Source organism: Lissotriton helveticus, chromosome 11 (assembly GCF_964261635.1).
Source record: "Lissotriton helveticus chromosome 11, aLisHel1.1, whole genome shotgun sequence".
NCBI classification, from domain to species: Eukaryota; Metazoa; Chordata; class Amphibia; order Caudata; family Salamandridae; genus Lissotriton; species Lissotriton helveticus.
The window spans coordinates 1089130624-1089155898 of NC_136072.1; the positions used below are offsets into that span (position 1 = coordinate 1089130624).

A 25275-nucleotide genomic window follows, 5' to 3' on the forward strand; every position below is an offset into this window, starting at 1 on the left:
ATATTGCTTGGCACTAGAACGCACTTCTGAATTATCAAGCGCCGGGAAACCCTTTGGTGGGTAGCTGATTTGCGCTATATAAATTAAATAAATAAAATAAAGAATAAATAAAACAAAACAAATTTGTCTCGTACTTAAAGAAACGTATCCACTATATTCTAAATTATGCCCAACTGGCCAAGGGCAGGCATGACAGATGCACTGTGAGCAGAAACGCTTTTTACAAAAAAATTATATTTGCCTTGTGTTTTGCACACTTTCTACAGTGTCTAAAAAAAGATTTAGGTAAATTAGTCAAGCCACCTTTTAGTGGGGCCGAAGTAAAAGCAGGTGACTGAGGAGGAAGACTGTGAAATAGAAAAACATCCCGTGGGGTAAGCTTAGTTAATAACCAGACTCAGCACCGTATATCAGAAGTTCACACTTTCATACTACTCCACCACTTTACTCTCCATCCACACCAGTAGATTGTGCCATATATATCATAGTAACTCTCACAAGGTTTAAAAATATACAAAATGATTATTGCGCATTACATAAATTTCATAAAAATATATAATCTCAGTCCTAATAATGATAAAAGCCACACTAAGGTGGTAAAAAATTACGTACAGTTCATAGAAGCACACAAACAAGAGAGTTCTGAAGTCAGACTGCTATAGTCAGTCTTTTGCAATTAGCACATCTACTCAGGCATCGTTGTGCCTTTTACTAGGCCGGGTCACCCCTCCTGCTGCCAACGCCTTCCTGTCTGCCTGCCTGTACCGAGCGACCCAGCTGCCGCTGAGCCGCCCGTCTTCGCCGATACCCGCCGCTGCCTCCCTGCGGCCCCGCCCACCACCAGCCCATTGGCCGCCCCGCTCCCGCCTCCCAGCTGACCCGCCCTCCCGGCTCCAGATTTAAGGGAAGTGCTGCTGGCGATTCAGGAGTGACCACTGTGCCTTTTACTAGGCCGGGTCACCCCTCCTGCTGCCAACGCCTTCCTGTCTGCCTGCACCGAGCGACCCAGCCGCCGCTGAGCCGCCCGTCTTCGCCGATTCCCGCCGCTGCCTCCATGCGGCCCCGCCCACCACCAGCCCATTGGCCGCCCCTCTCCCGCCTCCCAGCTGACCCGCCCTCCCGGCTCCAGATTTATGACGCCCCCAGAGCGACCGCGCAGCGGACGCGCGCAGCGGGAGCACCGAATGAGCGCCGAAGGTGCGCCAAAGGTAAGCCCGTCTGCGCCCGTCCACGCCTGGACCGCACCCAGTGCCAGGACCCCTGGCCCCCGCAGACCCCAGCCCGCCCGCCGGACGTACGACGCCGCCACCCTCAACGCCCTCAACGCCGGCCGAGTCCCGGGCTGCTACCGAGCCACCCCGAGACGCACCCACGGACCCTTCTGCTGCAACTCCTGCAAGTTCACCTGCATCCGGACCGGCACCACTCCAGCACCAACCAAGACCAAGACAAGCAACAGCAGCCACCTGAAATGCATCCTGCTCAACACCCGCTCCGTCCACAGGCACGCCATCGAGATCTGGAACGTACTCGACACCACAGCCCCAGACGTCGCCTTCTTGACGGAAACCTGGATGAACGCCTCCTCAGCGCCCGACATCGCCATCGCCATCCCAGACGGCTACAAGATCATCCGAAGGGACCGCATCAACCACACCGGAGGAGGCATCGCCATCGTCCACAGGAACACCATCCGCATCACGACCAACACCGACGACACCCTCGCACCCGCCGAGCACCTGCACTTTCAGGTCCACATCAACCCCAAGACCACCCTCAGAGGCACCCTCATCTACAGACCCCCAGGACAACGCACACAATTCAGCGAAGACATCGCCAACTTCATCAGCCCGCACGCCCTCTGCTCCGCCGACTACATCCTCCTAGGGGACCTCAACTTCCACCTGGAGAACAACAACGACCGCAACACCACCACCCTGCTGGACAACCTCGCCAACCTGGGACTCAAGCAGCTGGTCACCACCCCCACCCACTACGCCGGACACACACTCGACCCCGTCTTCTCATCCAGCAATGACATCGCCTTCAGCCACGCCACCGGACTCCACTGGACGGACCACAGCTGCGTCCACTTCAGCTTCGGAAGGACCACGATCCACCACCACCAGCAACAGGTGGCACGCAGGAGCTGGAACAAGATCACAGCCGACCAGCTCGCGACCTCCCTGAGCATGAACCCTCCCACCAGCACAACGAACACTAGCCAGGCAGCCACCAACCTCACGAAGTGGATCAGCGACTGTGCAGACGAGCTCGCCCCCCTGAGGACCCCGCCTAGCAGACCCGGTAGCAAGAAAGCCCCATGGTTCACCGACGAACTCAAGAGCTCCAAGAAGAACTGCCGAGCCCTCGAGAGAACCTGGCGCAGAGACCCAACACCGGACAACATGACTGCCCTCAAGCTCGCCACCCGAAAACACCACCAACTCATCCACGCCACCAAGAAAACTGCATTCAAGGAACGACTGGACAACAACGCACACAACAGCAAGGAACTCTTCAACATCGTCAAAGAGCTCTCCAACCCCAACGCCGGAAACAACGACATCACCCCTTCGCAAGACCTCTGCAACTCCCTCGCCTCCTACTTCCACAACAAGATCGCGGACATTCACAACAGCTTCAGCACTCAACCGACGAACGCCACAACCGAACCACCGCCCCCAACCACCACCCTCCGCGCCTGGACTCCGATCAGCACCGAAGACACCGTCCGCACGATGAACTCCATCCACTCCGGATCTCCGACCGACCCCTACCCTCACCACGTCTTCAACAAGGCCGACGCTGTCATCGCACCCCACCTGCGGGACATCATCAACACCTCCTTCAACACCGCTACCTTCCCGGAGAGCTGGAAGCACGCCGAACTCAGCGCCCTACTCAAGAAGCCATCGGCCGACCCCACCGACCTCAAGAACTACCGCCCCATCTCGCTGCTCCCGTTTCCTGCAAAAGTCATCGAGAAGACAGTCAACAAGCAGCTGGCCACCTTCCTCGAGACGAGCGGATCCCTCGACCCCTCGCAGTCTGGCTTCCGGGCCAACCACAGCACCGAGACGGCCCTGATCGCAGCCACCGATGACATCCGAGCGCTGCTTGACAACGGAGAAACAGCGGCCCTCATCCTCCTCGACCTCTCCGTGGCCTTCGACACTGTCTGCCACCTTACCCTAGTACAACGCCTCAGCAACGTCGGAGTCCAGGAGAAGGCACTGGAGTGGATCATCTCCTTCCTCGCCGGAAGAACACAGAGAGTCCGCCTCCCTCCATTCAGATCTGAAGCCACCGAAGTCATCTGCGGCGTTCCTCAAGGCTCCTCGCTCAGTCCAACCCTCTTCAACGTCTACATGAGCCCCCTCGCAGACATCGCACGCCAGCACAACCTCATCATCTCCTACGCCGACGACACCCAGCTGATCCTCTCCCTCACCAACGACCCCGCCACCGCCAGAGCCAACCTTCACGAAGGGATGAAAGAGGTAGCCGAATGGATGAAGAACAGCCGCCTGAAACTGAACTCGGACAAGACGGAAGTCCTCATCCTGGGATCCTCACCCGCCGCTTGGGACGACTCCTGGTGGCCCCCCGCCCTAGGCAGCGCACCCAAACCAACGGACCACGCACGCAACCTGGGCTTCATCCTGGACTCCTCCCTCTCCATGACCAGACAAGTCAACGCCGTCTCCTCGTCGTGCTTCAACATCCTGCGCATGCTACGCAAGATCTTCCGGTGGATCCCCACTGAGACCAGGAAGACGGTCACCCAGGCCCTCGCCACCAGCTGTCTGGACTACGGCAACTCCCTCTACGCCGGAACCACCGCCAAACTCCAGAAAAGACTCCAGCGGATCCAGAACGCCTCAGCACGACTCATCCTGGACATCCCCCGTCGCAGCCACATCTCCGGACACCTGAGAAACCTGCACTGGCTCCCGGTCAGCAAGAGAATCACCTTCTGTCTCCTCACCCACGCACACAAAGCCCTACACAACCAAGGCCCAGGATACCTCAACAGCCGCCTCAACTTCTACGCTCCCAAACGCCAGCTTCGATCGACCAGCCACGCCCTCGCCGCCGCCCCCCGCATCCGAAGAGCCACCACAGGGGGACGGTCCTTCTCCTACCTCGCCGCCAAGACATGGAACTCCCTCCCCACCCACCACCGCCTGACCCAGGACCACCTCGCCTTCAGGAAGCAACTCAAGACCTGGCTGTTCGAGCAGTAGCGGACCCCCCTCCCCCAGCGCCTTGAGACCCTCTGGGTGAGTAGTGCGCTATATAAATGCGATGATTGATTGATTGATTGTACTTGCACTGTTAGATAAGTTCCGTTGTCATTAGTATTCTTGCAGTGCTAAGTCGGTAGATTGTGCGTATTCAGTGGCGTGGAGTCTGGTTATAACTAAGCTTACCCCACGGGATTTTTTTCTATTTTACTGTTTCAGTGCCCTAGTCCCACGGGTCAGTAAGGGGCCCCTCTTATCTTCTACTGAGGAGGAAGACTGCCAGAACCACTTGGAAACTAAACACAAGATTTCATCTGGAGTTGAAGGTGAAAAAGACCTCATGCAGGGTCAATGTTTAACAAAAAAACTCCACACTAGTAGGAAAGGAGCATAAGAAAGCATTGAAAACACATTAAGATGGCTGGGCTTAGATGGAGGAAGTAAATCAAAGTCCTGCACAGTCGTTGGTGATAAACCTTTCTATAACAAAATAAGTGAAAACAATATAAATACCCATCCACGTTTGTTTTTTCCACAAGAGTAGGCTCAAGCCCCACCAGAAATACGTGGTAGGGCCAGGTTTATTGTGCCGGTGAAGAACCAACAGAGCAGGAATCAACAAGCATGACTAATGTAGCGACTGGTGTAATGTATAACATGAAAGAGCCGTTCCCAGTACTATAATTGACCAATGGGTTCCACTGATAACAATTGCCCACAGAACAGCGGAGAATGTTTAAATCATTTTATTATCATTAGGTTTTTTTTGCATAGAGAAAATTCATATTAAGGCGAATGGGACAATATATATAAGAAATTCATATAGCGTCAGCCCAGAGTTACAAGGAACAATAAAAACATTTTTCATACATCAGTCACACATGCAATTAATTACAGACATACTCATAAATCAAAAACATCCATCTCAATCCAGCCAACTACAAAAGAACTCTCAACAGCCAAACAGACAGAAGCGCCTTATGTAGCGACTGGAACTTTGTTTTATTGTACTGTACTAAATGCTATTACTGTTAAAGATCGAACCAGGGTTCCAACTTCAAACACTGATTTACTGGTTTTTCACCACAGCAACAAAAAACCTACCTTGAGAACCAATGCAAATAGACCAGAATTCAGCAAGGTATTTACTTTAGATACATTGGGTATCAGTAATTTTGAGTGGTTAGCATTGATGGTGACTCTAGAAACAGAAGGATTAACCAGGAACTCATAATGAGGATTTCTGAAGTGCAACGCACCACCCTGATTCAAGTCCTACACCCGAACGCCCTTTTGAAATCCTGACAATTTCTGAGCCTGTTTGCTCCTATACTTCTCAGAGGCCCACAAAGGAAGACAAAATTCACTGAAAGCAGATACTGGAGAAAGTCAAGTGGCCAAATACATGTAAACATAAGCTTGGCATAAATGAGTGGCAATAGAAGGGGGAAGAGAGGGACGGGTTACTTGTAGACTATGTGAAAGCAGAGTCCGTGTCCACTACTCAGCAAACAGACAATTAGTTATAAGGCCTAGATACTGCAAGTCGATGTCCTTCTGTTGTCCCCGGAATTCTTAGCAAACCGGTCAGATTTCTATATTTAGTGTTTTTACATGCCAAAAATGAAGCTGTAAATTTAACTGGGCTTATACAGGCAACCAACAGACAACGTCACAGAAAATACAGGCAAGAACACATGTTCATTCTGAAATAGTACAAACTTAACAGGATATGGAAAACCCTTACTTTTTTCTTTAAAAAAATTGACAAACTTTTACCTGAAGCTGCCATATACTATTAAAAGTATGGAAATCAAGAAAGTCGAGACTTGACTGGAATCCACCAGAGAGTAGGCCCTATAAAATGAAAAGAAGATGTTTGTTAATACAAAAACACAAATAATTAGGAAAGAGAAACTGTATACATTCAATAGTGACAGGTCGCTCAGATATCACAACAAAATTCACTAAAACGTTAAAGTGCCCTTTAGCACCATGTGACTCTGGGCAATAGCTCGCTTAATCTTCCCGACGGCCCCCAGCGCCTAGAGACCCTTACGGGTGATTGTGCGCTTTACAAATGTGGACTTTACTTTACTTTTTACTTTTTATGAAGCTGCACAACGTAAGATCTGAAAACAGCTATAGAAGACCACCTAATTAACACTTTGCTCCCAAACTAAAGAAAATAATTCATGTTTTTAGACTTTTGTAGACTTCTGGACCTTACCTCTTTTTTTATATGCCATTACCCACCCTTTTATACCTATCCCAATATAACAAAAAAACACTGCACCTGCTCTGTGGGAAAGCCAACACTAAACGTCCTTTTGTATGCTACAAAGACCAATCTACACACCAGTTTAGGGTAGCTCCAACTGAAGTGGGCATGGAACCACACTGCCCTAGAAGCAACAAAAAGTCGCACTGTGATTGGCAGGTGGCAATCCGGAGCCCAAGACCAGCCATGTATGTATGTATGTATGTATTTATTTATTTATTAAAGGCCGTTTTGCTGTTGCTATGTACATCTAGCCATTCACACGGCCCCGATGCTGCTGGTCCTGATTAACAGATATGCAGTCAACATGGATTTTAAAATATCCTGTCTAACATAACATTTTAAATTCGTGCATAAAGATGGGGATATCACCATTCTACTTATCAATCCTACAAAGGATGGGTTGATAGGTTTAAAAAAAAGTGCATTTCGTTTATTTCTTGTTTCTGTGACAGGTAACATATCGAATCGGGAGGGCATGATCACTTAAGAGGTTAGCAAAATGGCCAACCGAGAGTACAATTGGCAGGGATGAATAAAAACTGCAGGTCATGCCCTTTTCATAGAGCTTGTGGATAGGACTCTGGTGAAAACCCCCAAGTAATGACATTTCTGCACAATATAAATGAAGAGTTTTCAAGTGCTACTTGCTTTATGAAATATTTACCTGCTTTTGAAGCATGGCAGCATGTCATATTTTGATAGCCAAAGGAATGGGTGTTTTCCCAGAGTCCAATAACTACTGACCAGGTGTTATTTGGCTCTACCTTCAGTATGTCGAAATCTAGGCAACTTCCCTGAAGTTGTCTATGCTTCAGGCTTGCTATTTTTCAGTTTTTTAAAGCCAGAATAAAGTATCAGTCTAAACAAATGAACAAAAAAAAAACAGTGCCGGGCAGCAGCGAACCTCCATCAGATTTCAGACTCATCAGAAACACCTAAAGACACCCAAATATGTTACTGCGCCTTTGGCACTAGGCCTGCATATATACAGTTACTAGGGAAAGGCAGCACGTCCTGAAGTGAAGCTTAAATGGACTTGGGGCTTTAAAAGTTAAGTTCAGCGGTCATGTATACGAGGTGGGAGAAGTGGGTAAGATGAGGTGGTAAATGTTTGCTTCATTCTTTTTCCCTCTTCTTGGACTGGCCTCCATTTGAAGCAATTGCGATCATACTGTCCAGTGAGCTTCTGCTCAGTCTCTTGTTCCCTGCATTTCTCTCCGTTTTTAGCTGTCAGTCCTAGCAGTTTGTGGGCTCCTGCCAGCCCTTGGCATTACAGCCCAATTTCCTCAGATTTTCTCGCCGCCCTCCTCCCAAGTGCCCCTCCCAGGACCTACTTAATGGAGGACACAGCGCAACCCCATTGAGCAGTCCCTCACCAGCTCCCCCCTCTTGCTTCAATCAGTGCCTCCTCCTCTGCACCGTTACTAAAGCTGATCCTGGCCTGTATGGGTCAGTTCTACGCACCCTGCGCAGAGAGAGGTTCTTGCTCATTCTTTTACCCCTGCATCTCTTACAGTTGTTGGGCTCCTGCCAGCACTTAGCATTACAGTGCCCTTTTCCCGCCACCTCAGCGTCCGTTCCCCTTCCCAGGACCTACGTAATGGAGGCCGCAACACGGCCACGCAAAAGGCAAGCCATTATTTGCCGTTCCGGGAACCCTGACCCTCTGAACACCTACAGGTACTCCGCCATTAATCGCTGGGCCTTGGACCTCCGGACGCAGGAACAACTGCTGCCTGGCATCTCCTTGCTCCACAGAACAGTTCACCTGCCATCACTAACTCTCCACCTGCAACCCAGAACCACCCGCCAACTCAGAAACTAGAGCCACACCCACCCCGCCGCCACCACCACACCTCGAGGCCTCCTGATCGACGTCAGATCACTCTGTAAACACACCACCACCATCTCTATCCTCGCCCCATGTTAACCATCACAGAGACCTGGCTCAACACGTCCTCTGCCCCAGACATCGCCAACAATGCGACCATTGGCTACATGAGGAAACCGGGGCAGCTCTAAAAATTGCGGAGGTGGCATCGCCATCCTCCACATAGAATCAATGAGCTGCACGACAACCAGAGACGACATCACACTGATCAAGGAACACCTGAATTTCCAACTCCACACCAATGATAAAACTACCATCAGAAGCACCCTCGCCTACAGGCTCCCAGGACCATGCACCAGCCTTTGCAACACCATCGCAGACTTCATCGCACCACTCGCCCTCAAATCCAGGCACATCTTCCTCGGAGACCAAATTATCCACCTGGACGATGCCACCGACTCAAACTCTGCCAACCTCTTGGAAAGAATGGCAACATCGGCCTAGCCCAGTTGGTTACAGACCCCCCACACAGAGCAGGACTCCACCTTAAAGTCCAGCACCGGAGTCAAATACAGCCATACCACAGAACTCACCTGGAGCGATCACTTCATTGGACCCCACACCATCACACAAGCACACCACACCCAACTCTTCAAGCACCTACATCCACATCTGGGGAAAAGTGAAAGACCCAATGGACGGACACCGTCAACACCACCGAGACCAATGCCACAGCCAACCTGAAAGAGTTGGTTGGGAACTTCAACACCAGGATCACCAAAGCCGCCAACTGAGCCGTCCCGTAAAGCCAGCCAACCCACACAGATCCACCAAGCAAGCCAGCTGGTACAGGTCGGAACTCAGTGCAATGAAAGGCAACTAAACAACTGGAGAGAAATTGCTGCACCAGCAAAGGCGATACGGACCAGCCACCTTCAAGATCGCACTCAACTAATTCCACCAGTGAGTCAGAAGCAAAAAAACGGCACACAGGCAACACGCATAGAGGCTAGCACCAGCAACACCACGGAACTCTTCACCATCGTCAGAGTGTTTTTCTATCCAACAGCCACCGAGAGCATGATCCCTCCCTCACAGTAACTCTACAATGCACTAGCAAATCACTTTCACATTATATCCTCCATCTACAGGAACTACAGGCCCCAACACCCCCAAACTCCTCAGCCTCCTCACTCCAATGGAAGCCTTCCTAGACCAGCATCTGACCGTATGAGAACTGCTCACCACACCAGACAACACAGCCACCATGAACTCTATCTACTCTGCAGCATCAAACAACCCCTGCCCCCACCACCTCTTCAACCTAGGAAGCAACAAGATCAGCCAGCAACTCACCACCATCCTCAACGCACCTGTAGCCACAGCCACCTTTCCAGATGCATGGAAACACGCAGAGGTCAGACCTCTCCTCATGAAACCCTCCACAGATCCCAGCAAACTCCAGAACTATTGCCCTATCTCAGAGCTTCAGTTTCCCACCAAAGTCCTGAAGAAAGCCAATCATCCAGCAGCATACCGAACACATGGAGAGAAACTACGTTCTAGATGCCTCCCAATCTGGCTTCCGAGTCAACCACAGCACCGAGACTACCCTGATCACCGCCATGGACGACATCCACACCCTACTCGACAGGGTAGAATCAGCAACCCTGATCCTTCGCCTCTCTGCAGCCTTCGACACGGTTTGCCACCACACACTCCTCAAGACACTGCACCAGATCAGAATGAAGGGAGATACACTCGGATTGTATCATTCCTCACGGCACACACGTAGAGAATCTGCATTCCCCTCCCCCCCCTTCACCTTAGAACCCACGAGCACCATCTGCGGAATCTTTGAAGGCTCATCCCTCAGCCCCACCATCTTCAACACCTACATGATGTCCTTAGCCGACAAACTCAGGACCCACGAGATCATAATATCCCACGCCAACACCCAGCTCATCCTCTCGCTTTCAGCCGAACCTCCACCATCGAGACCAGCTTCCACAACGGCATGAAGAACGTCACTGTCTGGATAAAGGACAACTGTCTGAAGCTCAACATGGACAAAACTGAATTGCTGAACTTTGGCAACCATGTCTCCCTCTGAACTACACCTGGGGGCCGGCTGAACTCTGACGGATCCACATAACCCAGGGAGGGAAAGAGATTAAAAGATTGCACCTGCACAAAGAGAGCTGCTTTTCCAGCATCTCCCTCCGTGCAGCAGCAATGCCGGCTCCCGCAAGAGGCAGGCGGCCGGCAGGGACCATGCGGACCTTGAGGCTCCCCCACCATCACCATGCCGTACACGGGGTGACATGGCTGGGCCCTGGGAGATTGGGTCCCTGGGTCTGTAAGTGGCCTGGCAATGGGGCAGAGTGCCCCTCTCCCCCATTTGTTTATGCCTAGGGACCCTGGGACCAAAATTGACCGGGGGGTGGGGGGGATGGAGGGTTGGTGAGAGGAGGTGGTAAAGGAAATATGGGACAGCACGGCTCCCCTCCCCATTAACAATACATACATTTTAAGGCCGCACTCAAACTGATTAGGTCTCTGGGGCCAATATCAACCAGGGGAGGGAGGGCCACGCGGCTCACCTACCCCATCAAAAATATATACATTTTAAGACCAGGCGACAGGGTCTCCAAGGCCAAAATCAGCCAGTGTATGGGGGCTGTGCAGCTGTCTCTCCCATTTGTTTATGGCTTGGCTCTGGAGAATGGAGTCCCCGTGGCAGAAATTGGCCAGGCAAGGTGGCCCACGCAGCCCCCCGAACCAAAGTGTATTGTGGCTGTGCCTCAGGGGATGTGGTCCCTGGGGCAAAAATAGGCCCAACCAGGAGGGCCATGCACCACCCCAATGTATTGCGGCAGAGCCCATGAGGATGTGTCCACTCGCAGACCCACTAGTAGACTCACCCACCCACTCACAGCCACACTTAGACACTCATGCACCCACTCACTCACTCAGATCCAGACACTCATACACCCACTCAAAGTACCACTCACTCACGCACGCACCAGCTCCGTCCCACCAGACACTCAAGCACCCACTCACAGAAATTTGTGCACCAACTCAGACTAATGCACCCATTCGCTGTCCCACTCAGACACTTATGCACTCATAGTCTGAACTACAACCACTACAGGAAACCGGGGATGTGGGTGGGCGCATGTGAATCTACAACTCTACATGCCAAGAACAGATGCTTACTGTGAAGTAACATTTTCCGTTTGAGGCATGTGAGCTGTAGATCACATGCTTTGCATAGACTACATAGCAGTAATCTCACAAAGCGGTGGCTAACCTGTAGTGGTTGTAGTTGTTTGAAAAGTGTTTTAAGTACTGCTTGGCCTACATGTGTGTTTTGTCTCGAGGACACATCTACACAATAGTGTTTGATCAATGTGTGCGGTGTAGACCATGTTGCTGCCTTACAAATGTCAGCCCCTATTTTGCGAGTGGAATGCGCCCCCTAGGGGGTACTAACAAAGTTATTTTTGCTTTAGTATAACATGTCTGGATACATTTTTCAATCCATCTAGCCATCTCGGACTTAGAAATAGGATTGCCTTTGTGAGGTGGAGAAAAAGCAACAAACAGTTGTTTTGTTTTCTTGAAGTCGTTAGTTCTTTCCATGTAGTAAAGTTGAGCTCACCTAACATCAAGTGCATGTAGAGCTCGTTCTGCTATAGAATCAGGTTGAGGAAAGAAGACCGGTAACTCAACTGATTGATCGATATGAAAAGCAGAAACAACTTTGGGGAGATATTTAGGATTAGTTCGGAGAACCACTCTATCTTTGTGAAGTTGAAAGAAAGGTCTTGTAGATTCAATGTAAGAAAGAACGAACCCTGCCGAGGATGAAAAGGCCCTATACTAGGGTCTCAGTTACTTAATTACCCTTATGGACCAGAGGGCAATGCCAAATTAGACAATTACAACATTTGTATAAAGTCAATTTTTCTCTTTTTCATTTTTATCATTTAAAACACACAAAAGTACAGTTAATTCAATCTCTAGTAGATAGGCAAGTTCATCATACAAAATAGCAATTCATAAATAATTCATGATTCACAGTGAGCTCCCGCACATAACCACACATACCTCATCAGTCATTAATCATGACACCAATCATACAACATCATTCATACTTCTTGTCTCTAGTTAAAAACCAAATCATGGTACGCAAATGCCTGAATAGAAGGTCAGGTGGAACTACACTTTAAATATAAGTGGGCTAGATCAGATAGAAAAGGGGCGATCCAGCAGATGACAAAAGATCACTTTCTTTGACACCATAGACGCCTACACGCGTTTCGGTGAAGCGGCCACGTCAGGCCACACCTTCATCAGGGCCAAAAGGTACCGTGGGGAGGGGGAACAACACTATGGAACAATATTCACGAAAGAGGTCGCACACTGCTCGTCCTATCAGCGTGTTACCCCGGAGCATGATGGTCGATGAAGTCAGTATAGGCGGGTGCGCTTCTACCAGAGTCTTGAATCTTGAGTGTAATCACTGTTGTGCTGGCCATCCCTGGACACGTGTTTCAAGGTTGTTACCTCTCATCAGCAGGGAATAGGCGTGTGTAAGGGGTTGCTGCGTAGGCTGCCAAAAATGTTCCTAGGTCCAGATACCTCTCGTGGCGCGCAGGTGCGTAACCTCGAGGTCGTCACCTCCACCTGCTCGAGGGAGCCTGTATAAATAGTATTCACGAAAGAGGTATTCCCTGCTGATGAGAGGTAACAACCTCGAAACACGTGTCCAGGGATGGCCAGCACAACAGTGATTACACTCAAGATTCAAGACTCTGGTAGAAGCGCACCCGCCGATACTGACTTCATCGACCATCATGCTCCGGGGTAACACGCTGATAGGACGAGCAGTGTGCGACCTCTTTCGTGAATACTATTTATACAGGTTCCCTCGAGCCGGTGGAGGTGACGACCTCGAGGTTACGCACCTGCGCGCCACGAGAGGTATCTGGACCTAAAACCATTTTTGGCAGCCTACGCAGCAACCCCTTACACATGCCTATTCCCTGCTGATGAGAGGTAACAACCTCGAAACACATGTCCAGGGATGGCCAGCACAACAGTGATTACACTCAAGATTCCAGACTCTGGTAGAAGCGCACCCGCCGATACTGACTTCATCGACCATCATGCTCCGGGGTAACACGCTGATAGGACGAGCAGTGTGCGACCTCTTTCGTGAACACTATGGAACAAATCGGTCTTGATCTCAAGGCCAGAGGGTGTAGTGTGGATTAGAAGGACCTACACTAGTCTTCCATGGAGAGATATTTATATGTGGGTCCGGAACGGCTTATGGGTATTCTTCCTCAGGTCGGATATGCTCCTGGGGTGTTCACTAGTTTGTATCACAGGGAGCTGTGCTCACACGGATAGTAGGGATCAGTCTCAAGATTTGTAGGCAGATCAAAGGCAGTAAGCACTTCCCACGATAGCAATTCCTTTTAATGCCACTGAAGATGAGGAGTCCTCAAGGCTCAGGATCAACGGTATTCATTATTTGGATCGATAAGAGTGAGGTAGTCTCCAAATTCTCTGTTTAAGGCACAATCGTTTCTTTCAGTTTAAATGTCCTGATGGGGGTGCGATATCCAACAGAGTTGCAGGGTCAGAGTCTCCGTTTGCTGCTCCAGTCTCAAATGGTCGTCAAGCCGAGCCGCCGCCTCATTTCGGAAAGCCGGGTCCTCTGTAGATTCAATGCCTGGAGCTTACCAACTCTCCTTAGGGAAGTTATCACTATGAGGAAAGCGACTTTCCACTATAGGAATTGTATATTGCATGGGTTCAAAAGGTGGACCCATTAGCCTTGAAGGAACTATGTTAAAGTTCCACTCTGGAGGAGGGGGAATTCTTGATGGTATTACCCTTTTTAACCCTCTCATGAAAGCTTTAATCACTGGTACTCTAAATAGGAATAAATGTTGTCCGTTTTGCAAATATGCAGCCATTGCTGCTAGTTGTAAGTGAATGGATGTGTAGGCTAACCCACATTGCTGTAGATAAATTACACTTTGTATAGAAGCATCAAGTGGATTGATATGGTTGTTGTTACAATAATAAGCAAACGGTTTCCATTTAGCAGCACAACATGCTCCAGGGGTAGGATTTCTAGCCTCTAAGAATATTCATACAGAATGGTGGTAATTGTAAATAACCAAACTCTGACTTCAGGAGCCAAATCGTTAGGTTGAGTTCTTTGGGATTTGGATGTTTGATTTCTCCATGGATCTGAGTAGAGAGGGTGTGAGATGTAACCTTTGATGTGGAACCACAGAGTTCTTGCAGGGTAGTGTACCAGGTTTGGCAAGCCCAAGTGGGGGCTATTAAGATCAGTGTTGGGGACATTTGTCTGAGCTTCGGAGCCAGTAACGGAATTAGTGGGAGAGGCAGAAAAGCATAAGCAAATATCCCTGACCAATTCACACAGAGCATTGTTATTGGAAGCTTGGGGTAGGAACCTGGAAGTAAAGTTTGGGCATTTTGCGTTGTGTACTGAGGCAAACCGATCTATTTGTGGAAATCCCCATTTTTGGAAGTAAGGAAGAAGAACTTGGGAATGAAGTTCCCACTTGTGGATTTGCTGCCTGTGTCTGCTGAGCAGGTCTGCAACCTGATTTTCTACTCCTGAAAGGTGTTCTGCTAGGAGATATATTTTGTGGTGAATTGCCAAATTCCAAATGCTGTACGCAAAACGGGAGTGTGTCCCTTTCTGTTTTTGTAGGTAATACATTGCTGTCATGTTGTCTTTGCGAACTAAGACAGTATTGCCTAGAAGTTGGGTGAGAAAAGCTTTGAGTGCTAGAAACACTGCTAGCAGTTCTAGGTAGTTGATGTGGAGACGTTTGTGACTGTGTGATGTTCAAGGTGAGCACCCCAACCAGTTAGAGAGGCGTCCGCTGTCAAAACAATCTGTTGAATCAGGTCTATGAAGGGCTGCCCCTTTCCTACACTTTGAGGGTGCCACCACTGCAAAGAGATTGGTGTGGCTGTCGACCAACACTAGATCCGTTAATAGACCCTCTGATTGATTCCATTGACTTGCTAGACATTCTTGCAATGACGTGCTAGACATTCTTGCAGAGGACACATGTGAAGCCTGCATGAGGTACGATTACAATGCAGGATGCAATCATTCCCAGCAGTTGCATGAAGACTCTAGCTGGTAATGATTGATTGGGGTGAAACTAATATTGTGGCCTGAATATTGTGAATCCTGGCTACACTCGGAGTAGCTAGAACTTGGAGAGTATTGAGGGAAGCTCCTAGTTAAGATTGCACCTGTGCTGGGCACAGGTGAGATTTCTGTAAATTTATTGTGAAACCCATCTGATGAAGCAGATGTACTGTTGTCTTAATGTGTAGTATACAGGTTTGTCAAGTGCTTGCTTTAATAAGCCAGTCGTCCAGGTAAGCAAAGACATGTAGCCGCTCATCTGAGAAGAAAATGTATACTACAGTTAGACATTTGGTGAACACTTTGGGGGCTGTGGTGACGCCAAATGAAAGTACCTTGAACTGGTAATGTGTGCCTGCTATCATAAATCTGAGGTCTTTGCAATGAGCAGGATGAATTGGAATATGAAAGTAGGCGTCTTTTAGATATAGCCTAGACATAAAGTCGCCTTGCTGCAACAGAGGAAGTACTTGTTGAAGAGTGACCATGTGAAAATGCTCTGACAATATGTATTCGTTTAACTCTCTGAGATGTAGAATAGGTCTAAACAATATGTCCTTTTTAGGAATGAGAAAGTAGAGGGAATAAACCCCTGACCCGAGGTATTGAAGTGGGACTGGTTCTATAGTCCCTTTGAGTAATAAAGAGTGCACTTCTTGTTGAAGCAAGTGCTGGTGGTCTGGAGACATTGTGTGTGGTGGAGGAGGAATGTTTGGAGGATTGTTGGTAAGCGCCAGGCAATAGCCATGTTGGATAATTCCAAGCACCCATTTGTCGGTTGTTATTGATTTCCACATGGGGTGAAACGTTTGAAGTCTTCCGCAGACAGGTGTGGAATAGTCGGCAGGAAGTGTTGGGAAGTCACTGTTTGCTTGAGGAAGGGTGTTTTTACCTCTGCCCCTGGGACTATTTCCCCTATAACCCCCTCTGAAAATCCTTTTGTAAAGGAGATTTGGGAATTGCCTTTATATGAGGAAGTCTTCTGGTCCGTGCCTGTAGACTTGGACCCTCCTCTATAAAGAGCGCCGAAAGGAACCTCTATTTGAGGGAGATTGATCAGCTCCCATCGATTGTCACATCGGTATGCTTTTTCATTTTTTTCAGCGCTAAATCGACTTCAAGACCAAAAAGGTATATTCAGTATGGATTGTTGGACTTCAGGCTTGAATCCTGAAATCCGTAGCCAAGCATGGCCTCTCAATAAGATGCTAGTATTCACTTCTCTAGCTGCGGTGTCAGCTGCATCTAGAGCGTATCTGACAGAAGCATTGGAAATTAATTTCCCTTATTGCACTAAATCCTGAGCTTTTGCCCTATGTTCATCTTGGAGAAACTGCAATAATTGTTCCATTTCGTTCCAGTGGGCTCTATCATACCTTGCTAGCAAGCCCTGCATATTAGCAATACGCCATTGACACGCTTGCCCGAAGCATCAATCAGCTTTGACTGTTTATTTGGGGTAGGGGCATCCTGTACCCCGGATAAAAGAGAATTAGCTCTCTTTCTGGCATTTGACACCACTAAAGAGTCAAGTGGTAACGGACCCTTATAAAAATGGGCTCTGTGGGGGAAGATTTATATTTTTTGTCTACTCTAGGAGTAAGAATTCTAGCACGGACAGGGTCTTTAAAAATATCGTCCATGTGTCTTAACATACCCTTGAGCATAGGGAGTGTTTGATGAGATTTATGTGATCCCAATGTGTTGAAGAGAAAATCTTCCTCTAAAGTCTCTTTATGCAGCTTCACCCCATGGTACTCTGCTGCACTGGCAATAAGCAGTTGGTATGAAAGGTTGGCATCAGGTGGAGATGGCCTGGCAGGATAAAGATCTGGGTCTGTATCCTGTGGAGGATCAGTGGTGTAATCTGTCCAAGGATCTGGAAGTTGTGCCTCGTCATCGTCAGTGTCGCACGTGTCAAGTTGAGGTGGAGGCCACTGACTGGGTGTAATATTTAATGGATAATAATGTGGTGAAGAGGGAGGGGGAGAAGATGGAAAAGTGTGAAAAGGACTAGTGCCTATACTTTTTTCAAAGGAATTATATATGGCTCATCATCATCGGGAAGCTTCTGCTTAGATGGTGATTTAGCATGAAGGTGTCCTGTATCGGGATGAGTATACAGTTTTTTTGTTTTGGATCCAATCTAATAGGTACAGTGTCTTTATTTGAATCCGGTGGAATTGTGGGCATGTCTTTGGTTTTCGGCGCCAACGTTTTCAGGGTCGAGCCTGAAAGTCCTTTTGGTGCCGAAGGTTTCGACTCCGAGGGTTTCTTGAGTTTCGGTGTCGAAGTTTTCGGATCTAAAGCTTTTGGTTCGAACCGATCTGGGCTTTAGAGCTTGAAGGTTTTGGCTTGGAGGTAGGCTTTACGCAACTCGGTTTCAAGTCCGAAAGCTTTTTCGAGTGATTCGGTACAGAGCCCGAAGGCGGAGCGTGAGAAACCTCTTCTCGGTGCAGACCTTGGCCTTGAGACGAAGGTGGTGCCGAAGCCTCAGGTTTTTAGGGACGGGGGGGGGGGGGGGGGGGAGGTAGGGGGGAGGAGGTGTCTTCAGTACTCAAGTCCCCATGTCCCTGCGGCACCTCATCGTTTTCAAGGTGGATCACCATGCCACCGAAGCCAGTTCTTCTGCCGCTGATAACCCTTCTCGTTCAGAGTCCGCGTCGAACAGATCCGGTGTGACATCCAACCGTTGCATCTCTCGGCGTCGAGCCCGACTATCACAGAGAGTTGTCTTTGTCCTGAAGGTTTGGCACGCGTCGCAGTCTTGCTCCTTGTGCTCAGAAGACAAGCACAAATTGCACACCTGATGAGTCTCTGTGCGGATATTTCTCGTGGGACAGAGGACAGAATTTAAATGGTGTCCGTTCCATCGTCGAGGAGCCGAACGGACGCAGATGGGCCAGAATTCCGCCCGCAGATCTTCGGACTGAAATGTCGAAGTCTTGACTTTTATTTCGAATCGCGGAGAGAGAAGCACGTTTGAGAATAATACCGTCAAGGTAGAGAGAAGTACGCACCGAGGGGGAACCCTTGGATCAATTCCGAAGCGGTGTGCAACAATACCCATCCGAACTCGATGGCGGGGAAAAAACAATCTAACAATGGAGTTGATGCCCATGCGTACTATCAGCGAAAGCAGGAGTCACCAACCGCGTGACTAGAAAGACTTCTTCGAACAAAAACAACTTGCAAACATCCGAACCCAACACATGTGATCTACACCTCACATGCCTCGAACATTGAGTTTCAGACCAGCTTTAAGGTAGAGTCTTGGATGCTTTACGTAGAAGTTTGTACTAGAGGAAAACTGGAGAATTGGATCTAAAAATCGCTTTGGTGTAGGGTATAGAAGTCACAGGACTCTAGGGCTATAAACACAAGTGTTGTATCAAGACACACCAGATTAGAATATCCGGTCTTCTCCTCTTAGCACCTAGGCTTCTGATTCAGAGACAAGGATTCCTGAATAGTCTAGTAAAGCAGCACTGATGAACATCAGCTCACACTAGTATAGTCAATGACCTGGAGCATGCTGGCTACCATTAGCAGAAGAGGTCCTTCTGCTTATATGGGAAGCGCTGGGAATCCTCTTCTCCTCTTCATTTACCGCTCAACTTTAGATGAGATTTAAAATGTTCTTTGGGACATTGGGGGAGCATGGAACCATACCTGAAGCAAAAGCCTTAGTTTGCCATGATTCCAATAGCATTGGCCAGGCAGTAAGTCCCTTTAAAGAAGCCAGGGTTTACTCAGTGTAAAAGGCAAGTTGTTTGTCCATGTAGTGTAGCCAACACTATTTATTCATTAGAGACTTAGAAACAGCTGCCTAAGAATTAGGTTTTCTTCAGTGTTTCAGTGTCTATGGCTTCAAAGGGAGAAATATTTTGGAAAGGAAGCTAAGCAGTTAGCACAGCACAACTGACCATCTAGCAAGGAGCAAATGCCACTGTGGACTGCTCCTGTAGTGTAATGTGGGTACAACAACCTAGGGTTTGTGCAGAACCTGGATAATCGCTAGAATAGAGGTGGTGCTTACTGTCCAACACCTTACCTATAGGTTATTGGGTTGCTGTAGGGAGCACAAGTGCAGGCAACAGTAACTAGAGATGGTTCTGCTGGTATGAATTTGGGTACAGAAACTGAGGAGGAAAAGCAGTAAACACTTACACTTTCATTTGGAATCTGGACTTGGTTTATTCATGTGTAGAAAAATAGCTAAGGCATCCCTCAAGGCAGCTGAACTTTCTAGACCAGGATAAAACCAAAAGATTTCTATACTAAAGGGGCCCAATGAAAAGGGATCAAAGGTGCGGATGAGGCCCTGAAGCCCTTCGGCCCTGAATGATGTATGTAATCATCCAGGATCTGGAGTGGTAGAGATAAAGTGGGACCTACATCCATTAGGCAGAAAGAGTCAGATCCCAGATGGACAGGTCAGCAGGATAATCTCAGTGCTAATCTAAGTAACATCAGTACTTCCTATTCTGTGCCTTAGTCCCCCATGTACAGGTAAACTGTAGGGCACTTCTCGTATTGCTTAACAATATTGCATTTTTTTGTTGCTTCCTGCAGCAAGTTTACTAAATCACCAACAGAGCAAGCGTGTCTCACTTGTGAGAAGGAGAAACTCACTGAGGAGGAGTCAGGAACATAGAAGGCCTGATCATACTGTCATGTATCTAACATACTCACACAATGCTAGCTGGACTCCTGAATGTAACCTCCATGAAGTCACCAGAACAAAGCAATACTAAATCCCAAAATATGAACTCCGAAAGAAAGATGCGCTATGCCTCAATGCAATACCACTACAAACTGTAGTCTGACCAGGTTACCGTATAGGGCCCAATCATCAAACTGACTAGTTACCTACACACAAGGTAAACAGTTCATGCTCAAGTAATAGATATCAGGGCTCCGGGTCTAAAGGCTTCTCAAAAGAGACAGGTTTTCATTGAATGAATTACACCAAAATGCTTTGGAGTTGCCTCTGGGGTATCGCACTGCAAAAGAAAAAACTTTTAAAGAAGTGCACTCAACTAAGTCTTTTTTGCGACCACATTATCTTTACTAGGTTTCAAGCATGTAGGTGCCTTTCAAATCATAACCATGCATTAGTATTAACAATTTGAATAGCCACTGCTCTTCTCGCTTCTCCCATACAGGTTTCATTTGGTAAAGCCACTTTTAACATGACCAGTTGATATGCATTGCTTTAGGAAAGCTTAGGTTTCGTTAACATTTGATCTAAATAGCTTTGAATTGTCCTCAATAAAGCATCTGCTGTTAATAAAATGTTTAATTTCACTCCCAGAATAACGCTGCTCAAGAAGACTGCTTGAAATTTCAATTCTAGGAGTATGAGAGTCAACACAGCCGTAGGTTCTTTAGCCATCTCCAAGATAACCTAATTATATTGGATGGGCTTGTAGTGGATTCATCAGATGTTGGATCCAGGGTTGGGCACTCGAAGCCTTTATAACTTGGAACACGATCTCCAGCACGGCCTAGGTAAAGCAATATCAGACACCCGACTCCTGAAAGAATCTAGCTGAGTGGGTGAACTCAAATTGAATATCACTGCAGATGCTGCCAATCACTGTCGAATAACAATATGCTGCGTGCCATTTAATCTGCACAATGCATGCAGGATTGATGACTGCTTAGAGATCATATGTACATGTTTCGAGCTTCATTCATGTGGCAGTTTGAGAGAACTCAAACGAGCATTTTCTATTAAGCAGTCTTGTGTTTTACTTAATTCAAAGAAGTTGTACTTGGTGTTTTAATCCACATTTTTCACATGCATCTGATGTATTGCATATTTTGCGCTTCCCAAGAGTGACAACCATCCTTCTAATGCGTATATTCTGTCCCAGGAGTATACTGCTTCACGTAAAATTATTACCGAGTTAATATGTTAACTTCGTTTTATTGTACAAAGGTCAGATGCCTAGCCAGCCTAAATGTCAGGAAAAACAAATATCATGCATCCGTCTGAAAAAACATGTACATGAAGAGAAATGTGAGCCATCTAGATCAAAACCTTTCTCTCAATAAAACGATCTTTAACATAAGGTTTAAGTCTGGCACAGAGTCAAGTGCAAGCATTGCCCTGGGTCTGAAGCCCTCTAGTCCTTCACCTCCAAGGCCTTCCCACAACGACGTACCGACCCAACACCAACTACAGACTTGCAACTCTAAACCCTACTGCAAAGGCAAGCCGAGAGCAGTGGAAGCCCAAGCCATGTCTGGAAAGGCAGCGCACACGCCTCATCACCCCCCTTAGGATTGACTAACTCTATTAGTCTGACCTCCTACATGAATAGAGATTTCAGGGTAGTCTAGTGCAGCAGTTATTAACCGGTTTACTACTGTGGACCCCCACTGAGTCATTATTGAAAGCTAGGGGCCACCGCCTAAGCAATTTCTACGGGTATACAAAAACAAGTGTAAACAAAACAAATGTGCGAATATTGATATATTTTGTTTAATTCACAATTAAATAGAGGCAGTTTTCACATTTTTGATTTTGTAACCCAGTCGTGGACCCCCTGAGAAAGCCTTGCAGACCACAGGGGTTCTCACACCACAGGTGAAAAACCAATGGTCAGGGGAGTGAATGGGTGTAACTCACCGTGTCCTCGTCTTTGTTTTAACAGATTCGGTTGGCTGCGAAGGTACATTTGTCTATTAGAGAGGTACTTTCTTAGTTTTTAACCTAGAATTTCTACCTTCGCACTCTAGAATTTCAAAAGCTGTTCTTGCTTCCTTTCCAGCAAACTCTTACCCTTCCCTCACACTCCTTTGTTGTGCTTTTAACATTTACCTTCTCCCTTTCTGCCGACCCAGAACCCCTCCCCTCTTCTCCAATCTTCCTCTCTCTATGAAAGTGCTCTGCTTTGAAGGATAAAAGTAACAGACGCTTTATGAAAAAATGTACAAATATCCACCATAAAGCAAGTCCCGAGTTACCCATAATGTGGCATATTCCTGTCATAAGGTATTTTGGCGGTTAGTAAGGCACAAACTCGGTAACCTCTTAGCACAAACTTGAAGCAAAGAACCAGGATCCCAATAAAAAAAGCTTTAAGAGAGACAGGTTTTCATACCTTTCTGAAGGGGCTCAGCCTTTCAACATTTGTATCAGGTGCGTGGGCTTGTAAGTATGTAGATCTATATATTTATGGGTGTTGAAAAGTAAATCAATAAATAAATAAAATGCCTACAAATCTGATTGGATTTCTATTTTTATCCTATAAAGGTGTAGCCATCAATTCTCTACAACAAAATGTTTAAGGACGGCTACCTAGAACGTTAAAAGCCACTACACTTTAAGCTGTTCAATAAAGGCAAAGCGTTTTTGGTGAAATTATTAACAAATCAGAAAAGAGTATTAGCGCATTTGCCATAATTTGCAAAAACCAAAGTAACATCACAAAAGTACAGGCAGATCAACTATATAACAAGGCCATTGTGGTCCCAGGACTGGTGCCAGGAGAACAAAGCCAATGCTCAATTTTAAATTCTGATCCCTAAGAGCCTTGGCCGTGGAAGCCAACTGCATAAGCCTTGGTTTAAGCAGGCTTTTAGCCACAAGCATGGCCAAAAATACATTTAACTTCACATATGAAAAGATTAAATTAAAAAGACTGTAAGGTTGTGGAAATCATAGACTGACACCTGGAGGACAGATCATGATGGTAACGCAAGCTAATTAATGAAGGTGACTTTGATAATTGGATGCAGATGCATGTTATTTTTTTTTTTTTTTTTTTTTTTACATTTAATAGAGTTTTCTGTACTTAATCATCATATGAAATACAAATGGCAAGATGGACGGACCTTAATCAAAACTTCAAATTATCATAAGAGGTAACCTCTGAAAGTTTTTTTGTTTTTTTAAATGCTGATAGCTTTTAATACTAGCTACTGAATCAGTAGATTACAAGCTGCAGAACGATTGTTAAAGCGCATGAATTAATACAACAAAAGAAGAGATAAAAGATATCTCTAATGCAGCTAAAAGATGGCTACTGGGAGTACTGGACGTCCTGCTCAACAATGTGGATATACAGATGGACATTTTAGTAATCTAAGGTGAGAAGGTCGCTCTTAACGCAGATTTAGACTGGACTACTCTGAAGAGACTGGCAAAGGCAGTGTAAAGCTTGTAACAATCGTGACGCTAGTTTTGTAGGAAAAATGGAATAGTGGAGCGATCTAAAAACTGCAGTTACATTGGGGGGAAGCCAAAGCTGTGGCAATTTTATCTATTTTAACATCTTCATTTAGCTTTAGTCATATTTAAAAAAAGAAATGGAAATAGAGAACACAAAAGTAAAATACGTTACACAAGTCAGAAGAGCTAGTGAATGGAGCAAGGATAAAGGAGACCCAAGTAACTGCAACAACTGTAAGACTACAACACGTCACTAATTTTCAAGGCAATATAATCAAATGCGTTTCTGAATTAATCCTTGGAAAGTACGTAAGAGACTAATTTCCAATACCATTCATTTTTCATTCACATTTTTACTGAGTTAAACTGACACCACACAAATCTAACTAAAAATTATCATTTTAATGCTACCCAAAGGATAGACAAGAGTTCCAACATTAATGCCCATGCAATTTTGCAACAAAAAGGTACACTATAAATGCCAACACTAAAAATGTCTATTAAATATTATATATGCAGAACACATGGGGTAGTTGCATGTTGTAAGCAGCTCCATAGGGACACCTTCTAACACTCCGAATAAGGCGCACTGCTATAATGTGCATAAAGTTAACACTGGAGAATGAGACTGCTAGCAGAGCTGATCTGAGGAGGTAACGCCAATTTAAAATAAGCCAATAAGTTTCCATTTGTTTGGTCTGTCCTTGCGTTGCTTTCTCTCCGTTTTCCTATACAAGCAACCGTATTTAACAACTCCACATAAAAAAACAAACATGTCCACTTTGTGCCAGGACTCTTTCCGCTGAGAGGGTTTTCTACCGAAAACATCTAGTAATAGGGGCGTGGTTGGAGGTTATGGATGTATGGGGATTTACCCATTTCATTTTCAACTTGCGTTTAAACCTCCCCAAACTGAGGCCTGAATAAGTGTATTGTTTAACATTCATATAAAATAAACATGAGTTTTAGCTACAAAATCAAGAGGTGCTGCAGGCTGCGACTTGACAAGGCTCCTGAAGATCTGGTTGGGATCTGTCGGGGTTTAAATGAAGTCCATACTGGCTGAGGACTAAGGGCCTGATTTAAGTTAGGCGGTACTCGAACAGCTGTTGAAACAGTGTAAAAAAAAACGCTGCCTAGTTGGCGGTCCGCCCATCATATTAGGACGTTGGCTATTTGCAGAACAAAAGACTGCCAGAGCACCCACGACACTGCCAGCGACTCGCCGACCACCTCAATGGCGGGGGGGGGGGCGGCAGCTGTCAGAGGGTGGTACAGATAAGTTCACTGCCATCAGAATTACGAGTTGGCTTTCCATCTAGCCAACCGTGGCAGTAAGACTGCATGCTTCGAGTCGTGGAATCAAAGGAATTGGGGTGCATACTCACCCATTTCCATTTCTTGCCTTCAGCCTCCCTTCCTCCAGGGTCCCCTCCTTTATAGCAGCATCTTGACCGCAAAGAAAATAACCCGGTTGGCGCCGAAATCCAGTTAAGTCCATTTTGC

At 47.0% G+C, this 25275-nt stretch overlaps 1 protein-coding gene across 1 annotated transcript in view; it reads right to left on the reverse strand.

Annotated features, from left to right (window-relative positions):
* Positions 1–25275, reverse strand: part of SPPL3 (signal peptide peptidase like 3) — a 274906-nt gene that overhangs the window by 112760 nt on the left and 136871 nt on the right. Inside the window, exon 2 of the mRNA XM_078667701.1 lies at positions 6030–6107. Within this exon, the coding sequence (XP_078523827.1) occupies positions 6030–6107 (78 nt within the window). The remainder of the gene's footprint in view (positions 1–6029; positions 6108–25275) is intronic.